This window comes from Thunnus thynnus, chromosome 15 (assembly GCF_963924715.1).
Source record: "Thunnus thynnus chromosome 15, fThuThy2.1, whole genome shotgun sequence".
NCBI classification, from domain to species: Eukaryota; Metazoa; Chordata; class Actinopteri; order Scombriformes; family Scombridae; genus Thunnus; species Thunnus thynnus.
Window position 1 is genome coordinate 27,254,285 of NC_089531.1, and position 22,774 is coordinate 27,277,058.

Genomic DNA, 22,774 nt, shown 5'->3' on the forward strand with positions numbered 1-22,774 from the left:
ATTTTCTACTGTTGTTTGAGTCACAGCTTTTGTCATATGTGGCCTTTTTTATTTGTATTTGCTTTTGCAAATTAGTGCTATTCAAGATATTGTTTGGGAGACAAGGTGAGCTTGAAAGTCAAGGTAATGGAATTTTGCTGTAAACAGATAATGAATTTTTGTCATCATTAGCTATTAAAAAATGATGAAACAATCATTTTATTTCCTTTTGGACTTTTAATACTGCTGGTTTCATTCAAAAACATTCATTACAAAGCACTATGAATTCTCTACAAATCCATTTAAATGTGTTGCTGGAAAGAATTTTTGTTCAAATCATTTTTCTTTCTCAGTGGTTCTGCGTTGCTTGCTGCCTGAGGAATCCTTCCCTGCTGCTCTTTAAACAGAAAAGCTTTCAGGTAAGAGAGTAAGGATCATTACAGATAATGGTGTAAAGGGTAATGAAGGCAAACGGCAGTGAAATCTCTCCAGTATATATCCTACTGCTGTGCTGAGCGGGGCTCTGCTGCTCCGGTGGATCAGTGGAGAGGTAGTTAGTGAATGTTTCTTTGCACAGTGATTAAGGGGGAGGACCAATGGCAACAAAGGAGACAGAGAGGACGGTAGCTCCTCCTCTCTCTATCTCGCTATCTCTCTCCCTCTCTCTCTCGCTCGCTCTCTCCGTGCTTTATAGATGTATATAATCCCCGAGTTGACCCAGAAAACAAACTCCTCTGACTGCCGAGACGCCGCAGAGTTTGAATCCGCTGCAGGGCTGCTTGTAGCCGGAGCATCAGCTGGAGAAAAAAGACCCGGCGCCGATCCAACTTCTCCGTACGGATTTCACGTTATTACATCGGGTAGGTGTCGTCTTCTGTTACTCCTAAAGCAGGTAGAGAGGCAACACTTTGCCTTTGTATTACAGACTAGTTTCTCATTTCTTTACATAATAAATTCAGACTGATTAGATGTGGTTACAGGCAGCGAGATCAATCTCATTTTCACCTTGTTATTTATTCTTTAGAATAATGTCAAATAACCCACATACACAGTCTCCGAGGATTTAAAAAAAAAAAAAAAAAGAGGTTTCATGCTTGTGTAATAATGCCAGAAATTATTATCCTCCCTCAGACTATCTATTTACAAAGTGGCATTTGGCTGAATGTTAATCCAGATCTGCAAAAAGGCTCCGCAGATAGGGTATAATTAGGTAACACAAGAGCAGAATATTCTAAGGATTTAGGCTATTGAGGGAAGTGTTGCTGTCTTGTTTGATCAGCACTAAAAAGGCTTGATTTGCCACAGGCAGCCCGGAGCAACACCAGAGTTCAATTTTTTTTTGGGGGGGGGGGGATTTAAAAGCCTGAAATGTCTTTGTTTTTCACAGCCAGACACACAGTAAGGAGCAGTGCATGGCTCGCTCTGGATGTCTTTTTATGATCATCCCATTTAGAAGCAGGTTGTAAAAGAATATGATCAATTTTAACAAGCCAATCACGTTTGACGACAAATTACGGCTTCAGCTGAGCAGGATCTGTTTGTCATCTGTATTTTATCTTAATTGGAGATCTTTTGTAATGATTGTATGAGGAGGCTGTGTGTGTGTGTGTGTGTGAAGGGGAAGAGGTGTGTGTGGTCTGGAGAAGCATTCCTCTGCGTCCTTTTGGCTGCAAGGGTATTGCTGCCCTCCCTCGTCTGGTGGGATATCCAGTGGTAATTCACTGATGGTGTAATTTTGGAGGTTTGAAGTGGGTTTTTTAGGAGACACTTCCTATGTGACTGGAAGTATCCAATAAAGAAAGAGGAACTATGGAGGCGTGGAGGAATAGTTTCGGTAGAGAAAGGGCTCCTGCTCAAGACAATGAAGGTGTTTTTATTTAATTGTATTGTTTTAAAGGGGTACTCAAGTGATTTAGTATTGTACTACTATAACTTTGGAGGACTCACAAGAGACAGATTAAAGGAAGAATGGTCTAAATTGAAGCAGCAAAAGCCGAGATATGCTGACTTTTAGTATCTAGTATGTTTGAAGCTACAAAAATGCTGGATTCTACATTTCCCACAATGCAAGTTCATAGCGTTTCTTTTGTTAGACCCTCCATGTCTACTAAATGCTCACATCATCCAATCTCACACATCCAATTAGTAATACAGACTGGGTCAAGCCCAAACCCTGATGACATTACGATGACATCATCAGGGATATTTTTTTATTGTAGAGAGCTGCCTCCAGAGCCACTTTGTACACACGGGCAGGAAAGTACTCCTCATGATGATGAAACTTAACTTGATGTGTGAAATCTGTGGAGTGCCCCTTTAAATCATGGGTTTTTTTAAAACAATTATGTAACTGTGACTATGGGTTGAATTAAGAACTGGGCTTGACTGTTGTTCACAAATATTGTTTCCAGGGTGACAAGAGCAGCCATGGCTGAACACATGATGATGCCCATGACCCACGGCTTCAGGATGGGCATGAACGGACCTCCGCAGCACAATGGCCAGCCGGGCATGCGCAGCCTGCCCAACGGTCAGGTGATGCACTATGGCAGGAATCCTCAGAGCAACATGGAGGCGGCCATGAGACAGAGGTCGGGTATGGTGGGGCCTGGAGGGATGGCAGGCCCTGTGAACGGAGCTCCGATGGCCAACCATCACCATCAGATGATGTCTGGGAACATGATGTACAACAACCAGGGCCCCCAGCAGCAGCACCACCACATGCACCCTCAGCAGCAGCAGCAGCAGCAACAGCAGCAGCAGCAGCAGCAGGGTGGACACCCACAGCAGTACCTCACCTCCCAGCAGCTCATGGCCAGCATGCACCTGCAGAAACTCAACACTCAGTATCACGGACATCCGCTCAGCACGGCCAATGGCCACCACCTGCCCAATGGTGCTCAATACCGGATGGGTCCAGCCCAGCTTTCAGGTATGCAGCACATAGCCGCCCCTTTGGGGCTAAATGGCATGGACATGGATCTGATCGATGAGGAGGTTCTGACTTCACTGGTGCTGGAGTTTGGGTTGGACCGTGTTCAGGAGCTGCCAGAGCTCTTCCTTGGACAGAATGAGTTTGACTTTATATCAGACTTTGTGTGCAAACAGCAGCCGAGCACGGTGAGCTGTTGAACAAAGCGGCTGGATGCTGGTTGGTCTGTTTGGACTGGACACCCCAAAGAATGACTGAGTGGCCACAGTAGCACAGCAAGAGGAGACAATCTCTCTGTTCTGTTTGGGTGTTTCTGTGTCTGTGTATTTGACAGTGTCTAGTAAGACTTCACACTGACCCTGCCTGTGAGTTGATGAAGAATTGTAATGCGAATAAAACGCACCAAAAGCACCAAGTTTCTCCTCTTTGAGCCGGTGCCAGTAAGATCTGTGGTCTTTGGCCAAATTGAGGCATTGTGATGCAGCGGACTCTGTCTGTACCCATCTGGCCCTCAGCACATGTGCCTGCGGTGCCAAGGCTTTGGGATAATTGTAAACTTAACACACACAACGGGGGAAGGCGACCTGAAAAGACTGTCCATCTGGGTCTGCTAGATTCTGTGGCATCTCTAAATGTATTTTATCTCTGATGACACCTTCAATTAGACTAGTAGCAGATGTTTTACAAATTTATAAATGGCTGTCCTCTGAATTTGTTTATACAAGGATGAAGGGATTAAGAGGAGGTTTTTTTTCCCAGCAATTTATGTGCATATTGAAGGCTGGCTCTTCAAAACCAAGAAGGTTCCTACAAGTAGTTCACACATTTCCTTCAAGGGCAAGGGAGTGAGGTTGCACAGCATTCCTGACTGACAGGGTTTATTCGGGATTGGCTGGTTGAAATGTGCTACATTGATTATTTAGCTTTCAGTGTCATTTACCTGACTCTGATCAAATCAGCTATCATTAAATGTATTGCATCTGTTCCCTGCTAATTAACTGTGTCTGAATCACTGGCAAAGTAGCACATTGCTTGGAGTGTTGGCTTAAAATAAGCATTCATCTGTAGAAAATGGCTCTGCAGTCTCACTGCTCTGAGTCAAACATTTAGGTGCTCATTGCAAGCAAATCCTGGGTTACTGCTTAATAGAATAGCAAGAAGAGTTAGAGAGGGAGGAAGCTAATTAGTATGAGAAACTGTGGCCTGTTGCAAGACTCACGAGAAGCCAAACATAAAAAAAAAAGCAGCCAGTGCTATCAGGAGCTGTTTGGTCACAGACCTGATTTTTTTTTTTTTTCTAAAAGCGGGATTGGTTTAAAAAAAAAAAAAAAAAAAAAAAAAAAAGAAGTGCGTGATTGCGGAATTTACATCTGTGTGTTATTTGTGTACATCTGTGTGTGGTCAGCGCAGTGAGGCATCTAAAACCCATCAAATGGCGGTGTCCTCCCTAAACCATGGACCGGTGTGCTGAAGCTGATTGGAGGCTGGGCGGGGAGAGGGGAGAGAGTGCTGTGTCCACACAATGTGGACACAGCACTCCCCGGCAGCACTTAGTTTAATCATTATTTAAAGCTGCCGCTACCTGTGGCATTGATTTCACTAGGCGGGAAGAGCGAGCGAAGACCACAAAGCGTGCAAAGTTGTTGTTTTTTTTTGCCATAGATTAGCTTACTCTGCTGCTTTTCTACTGATTAGATTTAAATTACATGTTCTCACACGCTTGTCTTAATTGAGGTCGGCTTGCACATTCTCCAATGACTCAATAATTATAAAACGGACATGTTCTGTGGCGCTTTTTTCTTCTTTTTTTTTTTCCTAGCACAGTAGGTAATTAGGTTTTTGTCAAGGTTGCTGCTTTGCCGCTGCAGGCCGGTCGAGGGAGAACTTCCTGCACTCGTAATGCTATTTGTGGAGCTGTCAGAGAGGTCAGGGCTGCGCTGGTGCACTGTGTTAATCTGTTCCAATACAACTGTGCTGTCCCTGTCTCTCTGGAGATCTGCCATCTCCAAGCTCTCCAGTAAAATAATGGGCATTGAAACATTGCTGTAAAGTGGCACTTTCTGCCTGGCGAACTGCAGTCAGACAAACTCGTGACCTCACATGATACATTGACATGATAAGATGGAAATACTTCTGGCCTTAGCGACAGTGGCCTGCGATTACTGCTATATCAAAAAAAGCGCCGCCTTCATGTGTATTGTATCTTTGTACTGTAGACTAGAGGTGAAGTTGATCTAGACACATTTAAGGTACTTTCGAAAAAACATTGTCAGATGTAAATGTAAAATCAGTGGCCGATTTCAATGTGTTGACAAGAGATTATATCCTACATTTTTACGAAACGAGTGTGTAGATACAGTCCGAGTATACCAGTTGTTTGGGTGCGTGGCCTGAAGCTTTAAGACCAAGTAGACTGCATGTTAAAGCCAACGTGAGGGATGCCACCACTTTTCCCACAAAGCAGCTGAGAATGTACAGTACAAAACTTTGTGGGAACTCATCTTAAGATGGTAGATAAACGTGTGAGATTGTACTCCTTGTTCCAAATTACACATAATTCATTTGGGTAACCCCCCCCCCTCCTCCTCCTTTCCCATTTCCCCAAAGCTTTTGTAATGTTATTGATTCTATTTTAAGAAAATGTATTTATTTTCAAATAAAATATTTATTTAAAGAAAATGGGTTTTTTTTGTATGTCAGTGATTCCTTTAACCATCGTTGGTCGTCAAAAGATGATAGACGGATTTGATAAATGGATAATACTATACTTGTCTTAGTGGTTTATACTGCTGAAACTGCTTTGAGATGCTATCTATTCGCCTGAGTTTTGTTATGTTGTGGGTTTTAGACACTTCGCCGCCCACAGTACAAGTACAATCTATAGAATATATCTTAAACAGTAGTGAGTCAGCATTGTCAACACAAAGCTGGAACCACATTTTGTTTTTAATGTATTTTTTTTTAACTCATTGGGTAATATAAAGTGCTAACCGAAATGTGACCAGAATAACAGTAGTCATGTTCTATTTTATCCTGTTTAATATGATATAACACATATGCATCTGCCCATCTTCAAAAATCTATTACAAACAGCTCATAATCTTATAGAGACATCCTGCCGCGACGACTGATGTAATCAATCATTCTACATGACGCGTGTTTTTCTTCCTATGTGACCTTATGCTGACATTGTCAACTCAGTTCACCTCAGCTGAACTGAATGAAGAGCTCATTGTAGGTCAGCTACAGGTTTTGTTTTACCATCTCGCTGCCATTAGAAAAGCATTTCTGTAGGGATATATAGAGACAAATATAAAAATAATCTCATTAAAATTCTAATTAGCTGTGCGGTAAAGTCATATTAAGAAGACCTGAAATACACGTGCTGCTTTTGTCCTTGAGCTGTTCTTAGTACACTTTTGAAAACTATGAGAACCGGTTGTGCAAACCTGCAGCAGACTAGAGGGATTAGTAGTCTAATATTGTGACGAACGCAGTATTGATGGAATCATTGACAGCTTACAGATAGTGTCTGTAAATTTTATCCACAGGAAAGCGAAATGTTTCTTTGTAAATGGAAAAAACACATCTAACAGCTGTCTCTTGTATTAAAGTCTGACCTTTTGTTGACCCATCCATCCACCCACACCTCTCTACGTGTACGCTGTATAATAACACTAGACAATCACCTGATTCCCTTTGTCACTTACATGTATACATGTTGTTTTGGGCACTTGCTGATTATGTCATTTTTTTTTTTTTTTTGTGAAGACAGTCTCAGAATAATATGACATACTCCTCGTGAATATTCATGCAAACATAACATCTACAGAAGTTAAGAGCCCTCCAAAGTGACTTTTCAATTTCTGTATTGGCTGGCTGAAGAAATTTTAGATAATGAAGAAGTCGCAGCTAGTAAGTAGACAAGCAGCAGCAGCAATATCTTTTCTACAGAAATGTATCCATAGTAACGTTTTATACACAAAAAGTCATAAAGCAACCACCACAGTGTGTCTATAGTTTTTTTTTTTACGGGACAGTTTCCTGCTTTGGCTAAGTACAAAAAGATAAAAAGCCTTTATTATACTGGCTACAAAATTAAAAACAAGACCAAAAATCGACCCCACACAGGTCTCTGCCAGGGTCAAACAGTCAAACATAAGTGAATACTGTAAGCACAGGCGTCAATCACACACATGAGAATTTCTGCTCTACCGTTATACCTGTAACCAATGAACGAACATGGTGAAAGAAACTATTAATATAACATAGTAAAACAGCCCCAATGGAGAAAAAACTGCAATTGAATAAAATGAAAAAGGAAGGCATATGAGTGGAGAAATAATGAAAAAAGGAGACACGGAAAAAATTAATTAAAAGTAAGGAAATAATGAAAAAAAAAAAGTTAAGAAAACACTTTTTGAAGGTCATGTTTCCCAGCTGTAAGACATCATATATGCCATATTTCATGTGTGTTACTTTAGTGTCTCACACCTGTTTCCTGCTGTAAGTGAAATGCACCACTTACTACTGTGTCTATGCTTGCAAATTCAGTGCACCTTACAATTATGCAGCCTACTAGGATGGATACAAGGTAATGTTTCAGTCGACAAAACTGCAAGTACCCCATCCACCAATACCACAGAGACAGAAGGAGATGGAGCAGCAGCAAATGATGTTGCAGAAAATATTAAAACACTACAGCAAATGGGCTTTCAGGGATGTTATGGTCGATCCTTGCAAAAAAAAACCTACCGGCTGCCCTCTATCTTGATGCCTGGAGCTGTATGCTCAGTCCATGCTGAAGAAGTCCATAACATGTTTGTTTAAGGGATAGAAATACTCCTGTATTACCCTATTTTATCTCTGCAGTATGAGTATACACTGACACAGAAGTTGAGTTGAAAAATGAGTGATATATTAATGGAGATCATACATGAAGTTGTTGAGTCCTGGTACAGTAGCTGGCACACAGGACTGCACTGGATCTGGAAGTATCTCCCTGCTTCTAGCTGCAGGCTAAGATTACAGGGATGTGACAGCATGTAATAATTTAAAGCTACACTAATCAATATTTTTATATTAACACCAGATCTAGTGTGTGATGTGAAAGGTGTTGCTTATGGCGACAAACCCACAGAGAATTATCACCTGACTGTGCAGGAGTTTAGGCTAATGGTTCTAGGTTTTTTGGCTTGCAACGTTACAAGCAGCTGGTTACAGTGAACAAACTCAGATCAACCTACTTTACTCTACATGCCCAGCAGCACATAGCCGACAGACACGGTTAGCAACTAACTGCACATAAAAAAATGCATTTAGGTTCTAAATGCAGATATTTTTCCTCAGGAGTTGGTTGAGACCAAAACAGAGCTAAAAGGGAGTGAGCGCTGGATTTGAATTTGTCAGGTGGACACAAACTCCAAATGAATGTTAATGTTGTTCTGCTCTGTTGGATGTGTAACAAGGCAACTGTTTGCTAACACATTAGCCATAAAAACTTTATAAGGTGATACCAAGAGACTGTTGTACTCACAACTTTTTATTAAAAAGAAATAATTTATGCTGCTTTAAGTATGTGTTGAAGCAAACTTAGTGTACAGCAAACTTACAGCAGTATAATTTGATTTCCTGATAAAGGTCCTCAAATCTGCACACGTTTTGAATAAGACTTAGCCGAGGAGAGGCTTATCTCCTCTAAATATAAACAGGAAACTGTATCATTGTGCCACTTCCTAAAGCAACGAGGAGAGCTTCATATCGACTCTCAGAATAACTCCTCTAACTGTAAGCATACCAAACATGAGAGCCTTCTGGGCCTCATATGGTTGCTCAAAGGCCCCCTCAGAGCAACCCATTACAGCAAGAGCACAGTCAAAGGTGACTTTCTTTCCTCCAATTATTAGACTGAGTAATTGAAATATTTTCTCCAAGAATTATTTAATTTTGGGAACAACTGAAATCGATGAGTCAATTTTTCCAATGGTCCTTCAATTTACATGTATCAGATGTGGTTGTAATAGCTGGGTAAATCCAATTCAGCCTGGTATTTGAAAAACATATGCAATGCAAAACCTTAAAAACTGTGTGAGCTCAAGTCTAGCATTGATGGAACACCACTTAATCCTATCTAACCCGTCTTCCTAAAGCTCCTCTGATATCTTGCTTGCCTTCTCTACGCCTCATATTAACACAGCTAGAGGAAGTGGTCTGTGTGAAAAGATCAACAAACTGTGACCCGAAATGTTTGGAGGTTTAGGGGAGGTCTTAAAAGATGTACTGCAATTTGTCAAACTGATTTAAAGACTGCCAAAGTTCTTAGCTTGTATGGAGCAGAAAAAGTGATAGTAAGGAATGGATTTAGTCTGTAACTGACTGACTGAAGAGGGTAAAATGTTCTCTAATTGTTCATGGGCCTGAAAAGACTATTTGATCTGCACGTTGTATAATTGTGGCAAATTGGTACATATTGATGAGTTTCTCAGTAGTAGCGATTGATTGATTGATGGGTCAAACTAGGAGCACTACAGCTTACAGATATATCAGTCTTACACTGTTCTCAGACCAAAAACGCAACAGCAAAAACATTTCCAACCCCGTATCATTGTTCTCTCTCATATTTTCTGCCATGGTTTGATGCATCGTTAAAATCTGTTTATATGGGGGTCAGTATGAAGTCAAATTTAGTTGAACTTTGGCAAATTTGCGTAGCGCTCACTGCCATGGCTTGTTCAGCTGAGTGCAAACACCCTTGCCATTGGAAATTATGGCCTTGCTCTGCGTAATGTTGAACTTGCACTTTTGCTGTAAAAACTCTGTTCAGACCACCATCAAAGGTGTAGGAAGCAAAAAAAAGCAAAAAAAACCCAGGATTGTCTAGCAAAAAGGTTGGCTCAAATTTTGCCACAATTTAACACAAAGTCGTCCGACAACACCGTGCATTGTGTGAACACCGTATTGCCAAGCCACCAATCAAATGATTGTTCCTGTCGATAACTTTCCAGAGTTGTAGAAACCTGCCTCAGAGAATTATAAACCACTGCACAGTGTTTAAGCAGCTGATACTCCCTCCAATTCATGAATGTATCACTTAAACCAGCTGTCATGGATCGTGTTTCTTTGTCTCACTGGTACCTGTAGCAACATGCCCCACCATGCAGCTTCATCTTTTTTTTAATGCAATGCCATTTTTAGGTTGAACACTGGCGTATGTCTCAATCTGGAACCATTTTCTCGCCAACTGAAAAAACAAAACAAAACAGAAATACCATAATTACAAGCCCTTTAAAACATGTGGTGTAGTCTTAATCTAATGTCCCTTTAAGACCAGTATACAGAGTATGAACTGTTGGTCCCCGATAAATACATGCTTTCCCTTTTTCACACAATATCAGGGCCATCAACTGCAGTTCAGCTCACACCACTCTCATATAGCTCTATTAGTCCTTGTATGTTTCTGTGGCCTAAATAGGATGTTTGCTTTTTATTGTCATAAAAGTAGTGACTAGAAAATTGTTTTTACTGTAGATATACCATCCTTAGTCTCTGACCCAATTTGTATATAATGTATATAAAAGCTTGTATACAATAACAATACTCTTTAATGATCTACTTCATTGGTTACTGACTTTGTCTTTGGTCTGGGTTGGTTTAAGTCCTACCTCAAAAATAGGATTTCTTATTTTTATGTTGGTTGTGGCGAGTACTGGTCCTCTAGTTCAAAACTGCACTGTGGGTTTTCTGAAACTGAGGTCCTTGTAATTGGTGCTGATGTTGTAACCCTAAAATCACAGAGAAACCTGGTTCTTACTCCAACTATATCACTCAGCAGTGTAAAAATGTTGGTGTTTTATTTGACAGCAACCTCAGTTTCATTGTCTCAATTGAATTGCGCAATTTTTTTTCTATCAATTTAGGAGAAACTCAAAGATTAAGCCATTTCTATCCACCATAATCCTGGAAACTCTTACTCATGCCTTCATTTCATCACGCCTTGATTATTGCAACTTGTTTTTCTCTGTAGCAAAAAAACCCTTTTTAAAAATACAATTAGTACAAAATGCAGCCACCATTAACAGGTGCCAAAAAAACAAGAGCACATCACGCCCATTCTAGCATCTTTGCACTGGTTGCCAGTTAATTTGAGGATTGATTTTAAAATTTTACCTATAACTTTTAAAGCCCAGATGGGGCTGGCTCCCAGCTACCCCTGAGGTCCACAAATGCAGCTCTTCTGGCTGTTCCTACACTGGAAAACAAAGGAGCCTTCACAGTCAGAGCTCCTAGACTTTAGAACAGCTTCCCTGAAGAGATCAGGTTGACTAAGTCTATGTCGTCTTTTAAAACACTTCTTAAAACATATTTCTACAGACTGGACGTTTACCGCAATCTCTTAAACTTGTGGTTTTGTTCTATTGTAATTTTTCACTGTGTTTTCATTTTGTTCTATTTAGTTTTTATTGTGTTACTCTTGTATATTTTTCTTCCTTGTTTTATTCTTTTTATTGTTGAAAATCATTTCTTGTCTTTTTATATTCTCTGTAAAGCACTTTGTAAATCCTGTTTTAGAAAGGTGCTGTGTGTTGATGTGTCTGTGTGTCCCTGTGTGTGTATCCATCCACAGCTAAAAAAAAATTGGTCTCATCTTGAACTGCAGCATATACAGCAAATACAAAATAAATACAAGACAGAGCACTGCATCTATTAAATAAAATGAGAAAAATATAGCCACCAACTGTCTGTTACCACATCGATCATAAATTGACTACAAACTGCTTTGGAGTGATGTGTATAACACTGGAAAACATATTTACTTTGACTTGAAATGAAGAGCAATGATGTTAATGTGAAGGCAAGACAACAATTGTGATCATAGTAAATTATTGTGGTGGGCTACTGCAATCACAACCGCTCAACCATGTAGTTACTGCAGCAGCTCCATTAACGGAAATAGGAAAATAAATTGCACCAATGTTATCTTGAAGTTTCTAGTTTATTTCCTCTTTAGGGTGAACATACCTACCGTTTGCTGTCTTGGTGAGAATGGATTATTCTATTGTGATTTGATAAGACAGGTGTCTATTTATATAATAATGGTGTCTACTGTAGCTGTATTCAAAATCTAAAATTGCATTTGCATGTATTGTAAAATCTATGATTGAATCTTGGGTTTACAATAGCAGTAATTGCATGAACCATCAATGCAATTTGAAGGACTGGACACAATGTACTGTACTGTCTGTTTACTGAGTCACATTCTCTCCTTGCTCAGCCACAGCGCCAGTCAAACTACTAATTTCGGCAAATCCCTCCAGAATATGAAAAGAAAAGCAAAATTTGTTGCCACAAGTGCATTTAGCTGGTAGTTGCGGATGTGTGTAATGAGAAATGACATCAGTCTCGACGTGAAACTGGTCACACTGGTCACACGGTGAAGCAGAAATTTACAGAGGAGTCACACTTTGCTGTGTATAGTACAAACATTAATGTCTCATGTGTTTTGATAGATGTTTTGTAAAATGCGATTCTGACAGACGGTGTCCCTTTGTCTTCTGACCAGACTGGTTCACTTCAAACAGAAGCGTCACCGTCAACTGCCCTGCATGTGTAACCATCTCTTAGCCCCAATCTCTTTGTTATGTCTGCCAGCCAAGTCTAATCCAGGACACAGAGCTGGGTTGGCACTGCCAAGTCCACCTGATGGGACAGCAGGGTGTCTCTGTGCACCACATCGGCTCTGACATGGTAATACTTTAAAGCACTGCTGACACCAGGGCTTTTAGACCCACAACAGATGAGGCTGCTGTAATAGCCAGGTACTGTACAGCAGCATCTGCTTTTATAAACATGTCTTTATGTGAGAGACAGATAGAAGTCAGACTGATCTAAAACAAAGAATAATGTCACATAGATAACTCACGTCTGTGAGTTAGACAGCAGTCAGTTTGGCCTTTTCAGCAACAACTGGCAGACAGTTACAAGCCCAGGCGTGTCTGTCATTATCTTGTGTTGTTTTGTTGTGTGCTTTGAGAGAATACACCAACTTACAATTGAAGTACTACTAACTATTTGTACACTTATTTTAAATGCACTACTACTGTACTTTAGTACTGAATGTGAAAGCTCATTCTTGACCTTGGAAACAGTATTGTGACAAAAAATAAATAATGGACATAACTCAAGGACCACTTACTAGCTTTTTTTAGGTATGGTTGAAAGTTCTGAAACAAAGCTAGTAAGCGGACTTTGAGCAATTTCTTAGTTAAAAAATGTAATTTTTTTGAAAAAGATTTTTAAAATGTAACAAAAGTAAATTTCCTAAAAGCCATATTATAATTAGTAGAAGAAGTTGCACAGTATAAGCCTGATAAATATAAGACACTTCACTTTACTTGTACTTAAAGTGATCAAAGTGTACAAATACACTAATTTACAGTCTAAGAATTATTGCTCAATGCTATGCATTTATTTACATACCTACTAGAGGGATAATGCACATTTAAGTGGTGCAGTGAAACAAAATTTCAATATATGTTTTGACATCAAAATACATGAAAAAGAGCATCAAAGACTGAAAATAGGATGAAACAGCTAGCCTGGCTTTGTACAACGTTAAAAAAAAACCCATCAATCAATACCCTTATGACTCATGTGTAAGCATCTCATTTGTTTAATCTTTAAATAAAAAGAAATGTAAAGATGGCAGTTTGTGGTCTTAGGGGGAGTGATATGCTGCTCACCATCCATGTGTGGCAACCAAACTGTAGCTGAAGACATTGCAACAGAAGTGCTGGGCGGTGGGTGAAACTGTTGCTTATCAAGACATACACATTGTAACTTCCCCTAAAATCACTAATCGTGGTTTTTACATTTCTGTTTGTGTAGTGATTCATCAAACAAGATATAACAAGTTAATTAGTGAGCTTTAGGTACTTTATTTTTTAGGTGTTTTTTTTAAACTTTGAACAGGGCCGAGCTAGCTGTTTCCCCCTTTATGCTATGCTTTATGCTATGCTAGCCTCCTAGCTCAAGCTCTGTGCTAATGCTCAGAAGTAAGAATGCTATCAATCCTTCAGTCTAACTATAGAAAAATATAATTTCTTTGAAGTATAATTAAAGTATAATATAGTATACTTAATTTTCACCTAGGGGGCCATACCTGGTGAAGGGGCTGGCACTTTAAAAGTGCTACTAGAGGCAACGTTCTTGTGTAGCCATTGAAGGAACAGCGTCACACAATAGATTAATCCCAGTCATACAACACAGTTTGTCTCAGTGTAGTTAAATTAAGTTACCTGGTGTAGTGGTGGACTTTAGCTATTAAACACAGCTTTCTGCAGATTAATCATAGTTCCGTGTAAACTCTTTAAACATTCTGTTCCCCAGTGATACTAAACTGCTAAAAGTACAAGTTGAAAACGAAATCCAGAAGTTCAGTGTTTGTAAAGAACTGTGTGATTCAAGAATACCAGAGCATACACCACACCCTTTCCCAAGCTCGGATGTCATCATCTGCATATTTCCTTGTAAACAGTTCTCACAGGCAGGTATGACTGTCAGGAGTGTATGACTATCACTTTTGTGTTTCTCTCGGGTCTGCTCATGTCTGTTTTTCACTACAATCTGACGGCTGGGTCTCGCTGTCTGAGGAAGCTGGCCTCATCATCATTACCTCGCATTCACCTCACCAGCTCACTAGATGACTCAACTCAGACTTCAAGTGAGGTAGGTGCCCCTGTGGTGGGGACTGCCAAGACAAACAAAAGAAAAGTGGTGATCCACATTTATCCAAGGTATGTGTAACAATGTCACTACAGTGTCAAACCATAAGAGAGGGTGTTCCAGTTTTATTTCATTTTTTATGAAACTGTGAACTGTGATTTTTTTTTTGCCCCATTATAAATGGCAAGGCAGGTTGGTAAATCAGTTCATCTATTAATCCATCCAGGACTTTAGTTTGCCAGAAACTACTGCCCAAAATTTCATGACATTTATCATGGGCCCCAGAGGATAATTCTTAATGATTTTGGTGCACGCTGACCTTTCAGTATCTTGAAAACTACTTGCCAGATTTCCATTACCAACTATTCATGGTCTTGAGGGGAAAGACTCCCTTGATCTTTTATCTAGTGCCACAATTAGACCAATTAGGCTTTAAAGAGTCTACAGCCACACTAGCAGCTCAGTAAGGCTGTAACTGCTGCTGGCAGTTAATATGCTTACAATGTTAACATGCTAATGCTTTTATCAGATAATAGTACCCTGGTCACCATCTGACTTTAGTGTCTTAGAATATTAACGTATGCTGATTAGTACCAAACACAAAGTATAGCTGAGCCTGATGGGTATGTCATTAGTTTCACAAACCAAAAAATGAAATTGTGATCTGATGATGACAAGTTATTACAACACATCCTTAGGGGAACATGAATGTTTATACCAAACTCCATGGCTGATAAACACATTTCATCTAATAGTCATTTCACTCTGAAGCAAAAATGTCAACCCAATGAAGATAGTAGGTGAAAAGTAAGGGAATTGCTATTTTCTGGGAATCATTCATGTTTGTACAAAAGTTTGTGTCAATCAGGATATTGTACTGGATAATTGTAAACTTTGACCTGCTGGTGGCACAAGATGAGAAGTCAGATGATCACCAAAGTCATTAGGATTTAAGTAAAATTCATAAAAAAATTTAATGACAATTTGTCCAATATTTTTTGAGATACTTCAGTCAGGAGCAAAGTGGTCCAGACTAAGTATTAAGAATTTAATTACATAAGAATTAATAAAAGTCCAAGTCAAAATAGTCTAAATTGGGTTGTTAGGAAATATTCTGAGCACATTTGTGTTTCAAACGGGTAAAAACATTGAATTTAATGATCCCATACCCTTTTGTCAAGCACCACGCTCACGAAAAACTTTAAATTCATGACCCTAATAGTAGTAAAAAACCAAGAGTGTCAGTATACTCGAAATTATATGAAATTTTACATATTCTCAAAAGGATACTGGGTGAGAAGGCCAGAATACTCTGTGACTAGAGATCTGTCTGTCTATGCCAGGAGTTGTTGTTGTGTGAGTCAGCAGAAGACATGACAGAAGCTCGTGTTTTGAAACACTTACTTTTTTGAGAAGTCAATGCCTGTTCAGGTGCAGCCATGACTCAAACATAATTGCGGGTGTCTTCACACACTAGACTTGTCTGCCAGTTCTTCCTCCTATCTAGGATGCCTGAATGCCTGATGCCTGTGTGAGAGTACACGCAGAGATCAGTACATACCGAGATCAGCTGTTTTCCTGAATGACTCAGTTGAGGCGGAGGTACCGCCATAACAAATGAGATCAGAATTATTCTCCATCTACTCAAAAGATGCATACTGTAGATTATCTGATTTTTAAAAAATCAGTTACTATCTCATTACTATCTTTATCTATCATATTATCACTGCACCTAAACTAGAGCTGAAACAAATCACTTAATTTCATTGTGTGTGTGAATCTATTAAAATGTTTTCAGGATGGTTTAAATTCAGTTGAAGCTTTGTGGTAGAGAACAACATCCTCGTACATTTGGGGAAATAATTCGGGGGATGGATTTTTTTTCAAGTTGCCTCAAATTGATTTGTCTTGGTGTCACACTCAGTCTATTTGCCCACTGTGGAAATAAGGTGAGGATGTGTGAATAAACAACAGTTAAATGGGAAACATGAATCTGGAGACCAGGCAGACAAAGCTCAGCTGATCACATGACGCTGTTAACCAGTTGTAGGTGGTGATGCGCTGGGCGTCGGAGAATGAGTCTTATTAACACATGACTCCGTCTCATTAAGACATTGTGCGTAGATTGTGTATCTCACCCATTTATTTTTGCTCTATTTTATCAAGGGTGGTTGTATGATGGAACACACACTCTTGCTAATAAGAAATATATACTCATCTCTTTCTTAGAATGTTTTATTTCTCATATTAGGACATAATGACTCCTGGATTTCTAGGTAATTTCCAAAGACCAACTGATCTGTGTGATCCACCATGCAGAAGAGTTCTCAGAATACACACTGATGATTCCCCCTGAAGGCCAATTCATGCTTTCTGTGTCCACGTGGCCATGAGGATCCGTGTTGGTCCATGTGATGTAAATATCGTCATCTGCCCATGTCCATGAGGAGGCCCAAAATTTGTGACTGTACTGTAATTTGTGTGACTTTACACATTGCAAGTACACCAACTGCGCATATGCTAGACAAGCAAACAGGAATGCCTGTCTCGTCTACTGTATATATGAACTGTATCCTGTTCTCATAAGCTGTCACTTTTCTTTTTCCGACTTTTTCTTGTTGTTCAGCAACATACAAGAACTCCTCAGCTGCATTCGGACTGAAACCATTCCTGTGTAAAACAATACAAGGGGCTGTGTTGGTGTGGGCGTGTTGGTGAGACAATGAAATACGATCACAGTGGTTTGTAATATTCACAGACTGAATTTTACAACTTTGGAAAGTTATCAAGCTGCAACCCTGTTTACTAGTGTTCATATGTGGAACGTGTCTGTGTCCACGGACCCCTGAAAAGTATGAATGGAACCGTGTCCGCGGTCTGTGTGCAAGTCCACAGCTGTCCATGGATACAGAACACGGAGAGCATGAATTGGCCTTACTAAGGAAGTCCTTGAGAGTGGTCAGGCCTGGATGATGTGGTGAAATTTTGAAACACAAAATATATGATCCACAAATACAATAAGATGCATCATTATAGATTAAACTATCAAGCAATATATAAAGTAGTTAGTTTTTTCTTTTCATTTTATTAAGAATACTTCTGTTATGTTTAAAAGAGTATTTTTACAGTGTGGCATCAATAGTTTTACTTAATTAAATGATCTGAGTTCTTGCTCTACCACTGTAAATAACAATATTCTCCATTAGAGAAATGGTGGAAATGAATAATGACAGAGGCCCAGTGCCTGAGTTTCCAAATCATTCACACAATCCACTCCATCAACATTGTACTCGCCAAGTGAACAGCTGAGTTCTGAGAATGCGGTGAGGTAGCAGCAAAAAGGTCCGATGGAGTAATCAGTGATCAGTCAGATGATTGGACGGGTTGTAAACATGACAGCAGTTTAGCCAGATTATCTAAAGCACTTTATTTGGAGGGAAAAATGACAGTGAGCACACCTTTGATGTTGCTAATCATCCAAAATTGAAAAGGAAAACTGTGCATTTCTAGATCTAAGCAATTGGCTCTATTCGGGGGGAAGAGATACTTGATTGACAGGTGTCTGAGGCCTTGACCACAAGTATCCGGATATTTTTCAAGACATTTCCCCCCTTCCTTTAAAAAAAAAATTCTGTTCACATGAATTTGTTTTACAAAATATCTCTGTAAACATGAGAACACAAAATGACTCTACCAAGAGCAAACAAAGGTTAAAGGCATAAAAATGGCAATGTCAAACAAAAAGGCATTAAAAAATTATTCAGTACTCAAATTATGGATCGATAATTGAAACTGATATGTTAAAATGACAAATAAATACCAAGACGGTATCAGTATTTTGATCAAATTTAAATTTTCAGCTCTCCTTTGATGCTTTGATGTTGTCTTTAGTCCCTCAGTTGCTTGAAATAATCAACATGCAGAATGGTGTCATTTGGATAATGAGTGCAGTAACAAGCTGCAATTGTCTTCAATAACAGGTCATCAAATGTGGACTGGGCCAATCTGGTAGAAGCAAGACATGGTGTGAGTGGTTTGAGATGCCCTCAGCTTGAGGAAATGTGATTTGTGCTTGCTGATGTAATTGTGCATAGATCAAGTGTTATTCTCACTGCCATAAACTGGGTTCTGTCCTGAGGTGATTGTAGGAAGCTAGAGTGATTAAATACTAAAAAGTGATGCCAGTGTTGACAAAAAATAAACGCCCATCTACTTCTATCTAATGTCAGTTGATCTAGAATACAGTGGATTGACCAATAACCATTGTATGGAGGCTTTTTACATCTGCTGTTTTGAACAACTAATAGCTGCTTACTCCTTTGATGAAACTTGAATAACATTTAACATTTCACTCTTGTTCAGGTATTTTGGCATTGAATGTCAGTTATGATTTGATTGTAATTAATTAATGAAATAAACTGACATAAAGTTTCACACAGAGAAAATGAGGGTATACTGGCCCCTTAAGAGTTTACAGCTAACATAGTGACAGTTAGCAGGAAATGTTTACCATTGTCGCTGTTTGTTTTGTGTGTTAGTATGCTAACATTTGCTAATTAGCGCTAAACACAAAGTACATGTCAACTATGATTTAATTGTAATTAATTAATGAAATAAGCTGACATAAAGTTTCACAGAAAAAATTAGGGTATACTGGTCCCTTAGGAGTTTACAGTTATGCTAGCAGCTCTGCTTTCAGTGAAACGCTAATGTTACTCACAATAACAATGCTAACATAGTACCGGTTAGCAGGAAATGTTTACCATGGTCGCTGTCTGTTTTGTGCATTAGTATGCTAACATTTGCTAATTAACACTAAACACAAAGTACAGCTGAAAACATTGACCTGATGATGGCAGTAAACAAAACGTCAACAAAGCCTTAACTTATAATTTATCCTGAGGGATGTCTGTACCAAATTCCATGGCAATCCATGCAATAGTTATATATTTCAGTCTAGACCAAAGTGGTGGCCAATATCATGGATAATTAAAAGAATGGCCAACAACGAAGCAACAGAGGCAGAGATATCCTGACTTTTACTTCCTAGTGTGAGTTAAGCTCCAGATCATGGATGTATTATAAGAGCTGGATACCAAACTGAAAATGGCGCCCATTCAGTCCAATAAGAACTACTTGGCTGGTACATACGCCAAAAAGAGTTTCTACCTTCTGGGTTTGCCTCTGTGTTGTGCAGCCCACTGAATTTGCACAGTAGTGTTTCTCACGCTGACCCCTCCCATGCTTTCCCGCTCTGCCCGCAGACTTTACATTGTGATGACATCATGGATTTTTAAATTGCTTTTCTCGGCTCAAGGAAAGTTTTACAAATATAAACCCTCCATGGATCAAAAATTGATAAAAGAAAGAGTCATAATTGACCTTGTTTGTGGTTTGAGGCGTCCTGTCAACTGTTTTACAAACACCCACGTCCTGCCCAAGCTGAGAAAACCATGATGACATCACTGTGACATCATGAGGGTTACATTTTTTCAGACTAGGAAGCTTCCTCTAGAGCCACATAGTACATTACAGAACTGTTTTTACAGATTGTGTTGAACTCCTCGTGATGAGTAAGCTGATCATTGCCCCATTAAATACCGTAGTATTATTTATAGTGTTACTCTGGAACCAAGACAAAACAATGAGTCATGGTATCTGGGGTGTTCTTTTAAATCTACGTCTTACCATACCATACCCAGGTCTTAAGTTTCACAACATGATTTCATAATAAATGACCTAAATGTATAAAACATTTCATGCCTGAATTATCCATGAAGAATGAAAAAGTTTCCCAGCTATCAAGAATAACTAGTGCAGCTCTGCATGATGAAGGAAAATCTATGAAAAAGGTGGGAAATTTTCAATAATTTCCACACTGGCTTCATTTTAGTTATATGTACAGCACATAGTCCTTATGCAATTACAAATATGGTAATTTGGCTTTTTAGAGATCAAACACAATTTAAAGTTACTACTTTAAATAGGAACTTTTAACTGGTTATGAAACAAGTCTCATGATGCTTCTATATGACCTACAACCGAGACCATCAGTGAGAAGATTGGTTTCTCCTAAATGCCTGCCACCGGGTCAGATTCCCTGCAAAACCAGACAAAACGATTTACAGCAGTCAGACCAGAAGAGCCTGTTTACATTACATGTAACACTGTAGCATGAAGGAGTACAAAGACGTTACTAGGACAAGGGGAGGACATTTCTCTTCCTTTGAAAACGTTAAAGTAAAGACCAGAGTGAATTTCAGAGGGAATGAAGAGGGGGAGCGGCGGTAGCGAGAACAAAGCAGTGAATCAGAGAAATAAAACATTTTCTGATTGCTTCATGGCAGTTACATTCTAAAGTACAAATAAACACACCCATACCTCCACACAACCCTGCAATCAGATTTGGTTGCATCTTACATGTTACCTAGGTGTATGAACAGTACTAAAAGAAAGTTTACTTTGTTTCTCCATTGTCATATAACAGTTCTTAATCTTACATACCCACAAACAGATACATGACCTCATCGCTGTGCATCTTACAAACAGCTGTGTTTAAAGACGGAAAATAGTATTAAAAATAAACAAATGTACGTGCTAGCCAAGATCTTTACAACACGAGGCAGTGGTGCTCATGGGAAAAGCAGAGTTCATTCCAGGAAAACACTGCCGCTTTTGTCCACAGCCAAAATCAACCCGAAATGAATGTTCCTTGTAGTAACTTTAACCCTCCTGTTGTCTTCCCCATCAACCAAGCAACTTTTGTCCGCCCGGGTCAATTTTGAAGTGCACAGGTGCTATAAATTTTAATCAAACACCCAAAATTCTATGAAAGCAGTGATCATTACTTTTTACTTGCAAAGTGTGTGGTATGGAACCATCAATTTGATTTTCAATTAGATGAAAGAAATCCATATTTCTGATATAAAGACATTTGAAAACGGGTCAAATTTGACCCGAGGACAACAGGAGGGTTAAGCAAACATGTCTCTTTATCACTAATCAGGAATGACAGTAACTAAACTCTAACTTTATACTGTGTATTGTTTTCTACATCAAGTATAGCACTATAAACACAGTGCACACTAATGTGTATGAAGGATATGAAAATCAGACAGCAGAATAAAGCTAAGGTGAACTGGGGTAACCTTTAATATTTTATGACAATTTATTGCCCGTTTCCTTTCCTACTCTTTTAATCAGCCGCAGTGAAGAAGCTCTGTTTGCTCTGTGAGCCTTGAACTTGGGAAGCGGTTTCACACACATACTTAAATAAGTCAATATTTGACATGGTGCAGCTCCTGCAGCCTAGGCTTTAAGGTCTAAACTGTCTGAAGCCACAGTGGTAACTCAGCAGCAAATATTCTATCAACATTCAGTCTAATAGAAGTTACTTGGTCAAGATAATACACTCAGGAGTAATACAACTTTAAGATCAAACCTGCTGCATGTGAATGAGGGGTGAAGGGGTTGTAATGTTATTTGACTATCTAAATAATGTTAATTGTGTCTCTCCAGGATGTTTTCTGGTTGTGTTACATAATGAACCCTTACAGCAGCTTGTGTAATGTGATACAGTCTCCAAGAATGGATGTAAATGGTAACTGTGAAAATCTTATTATAACAAGCAGCTCTGACTTCCATATCACTACAGGTTATATAGCATCATACACTATGTCCACTTTTATATATTTTTTGGTGAGAAAACACTGGTAGAGATATGGAAGAGGATAAGGCCACGTGAAAAATTTGACTTTAAACTTAGAACTCACATAAATTTTCCCCATGTGGCCCTAATCCTCTTCCCAATAGAGATAACTTCAGATGCACAATTGAAAAATTACAAGGAAAGACATACATGGCAAAAAGATGTGTTTTTATAGTAGGTTTTTACTGATAGTTCATTGTTCTTGTAGTTCACTGTGACAGTAAAATACTAATTAAATTGATGTTTTTAAGCCAATAATCAATTTGTTTTGTTTGTTTGGTGAAGCACTCCTACTGTGAGAGGATGTTTAAACCAATCATTTAATCAATTTACATGAGAATTTGTGATTCCTTGGTAAACAGACAATATCCTGTGTTTTCAATGCAGATTAAATGCATCAACAAGCTGCAGTGTGAGGTTTTTCCAATAAAATG

At 39.1% G+C, this 22,774-nt stretch overlaps 1 protein-coding gene and 1 long non-coding RNA gene across 5 annotated transcripts in view; one reads left to right on the plus strand and one right to left on the minus strand.

The window, feature by feature from the left end:
* The window catches only part of LOC137198013 (uncharacterized), a 124,247-nt gene that overhangs the window by 97,171 nt on the left and 4,302 nt on the right, over nt 1-22,774 (minus strand). For 3 of the 4 annotated variants that reach the window (XR_010931563.1, XR_010931562.1, XR_010931561.1), the window contains exon 2: nt 10,046-10,151. The exons of the other annotated variant lie outside the window; for it this stretch is intronic. This is a non-coding gene — a long non-coding RNA (uncharacterized lncRNA). The remainder of the gene's footprint in view (nt 1-10,045; nt 10,152-22,774) is intronic. 4 annotated transcript variants of the gene reach the window in all.
* Nucleotides 191-4,258, plus strand: cited4a (Cbp/p300-interacting transactivator, with Glu/Asp-rich carboxy-terminal domain, 4a). Its single transcript, XM_067611596.1, has 2 exons — nt 191-839; nt 2,391-4,258. Exon 2 carries the CDS (start codon nt 2,407-2,409, stop codon nt 3,109-3,111), a length of 705 nt encoding a protein of 234 aa, XP_067467697.1. The 5' UTR covers nt 191-839; nt 2,391-2,406; the 3' UTR covers nt 3,112-4,258.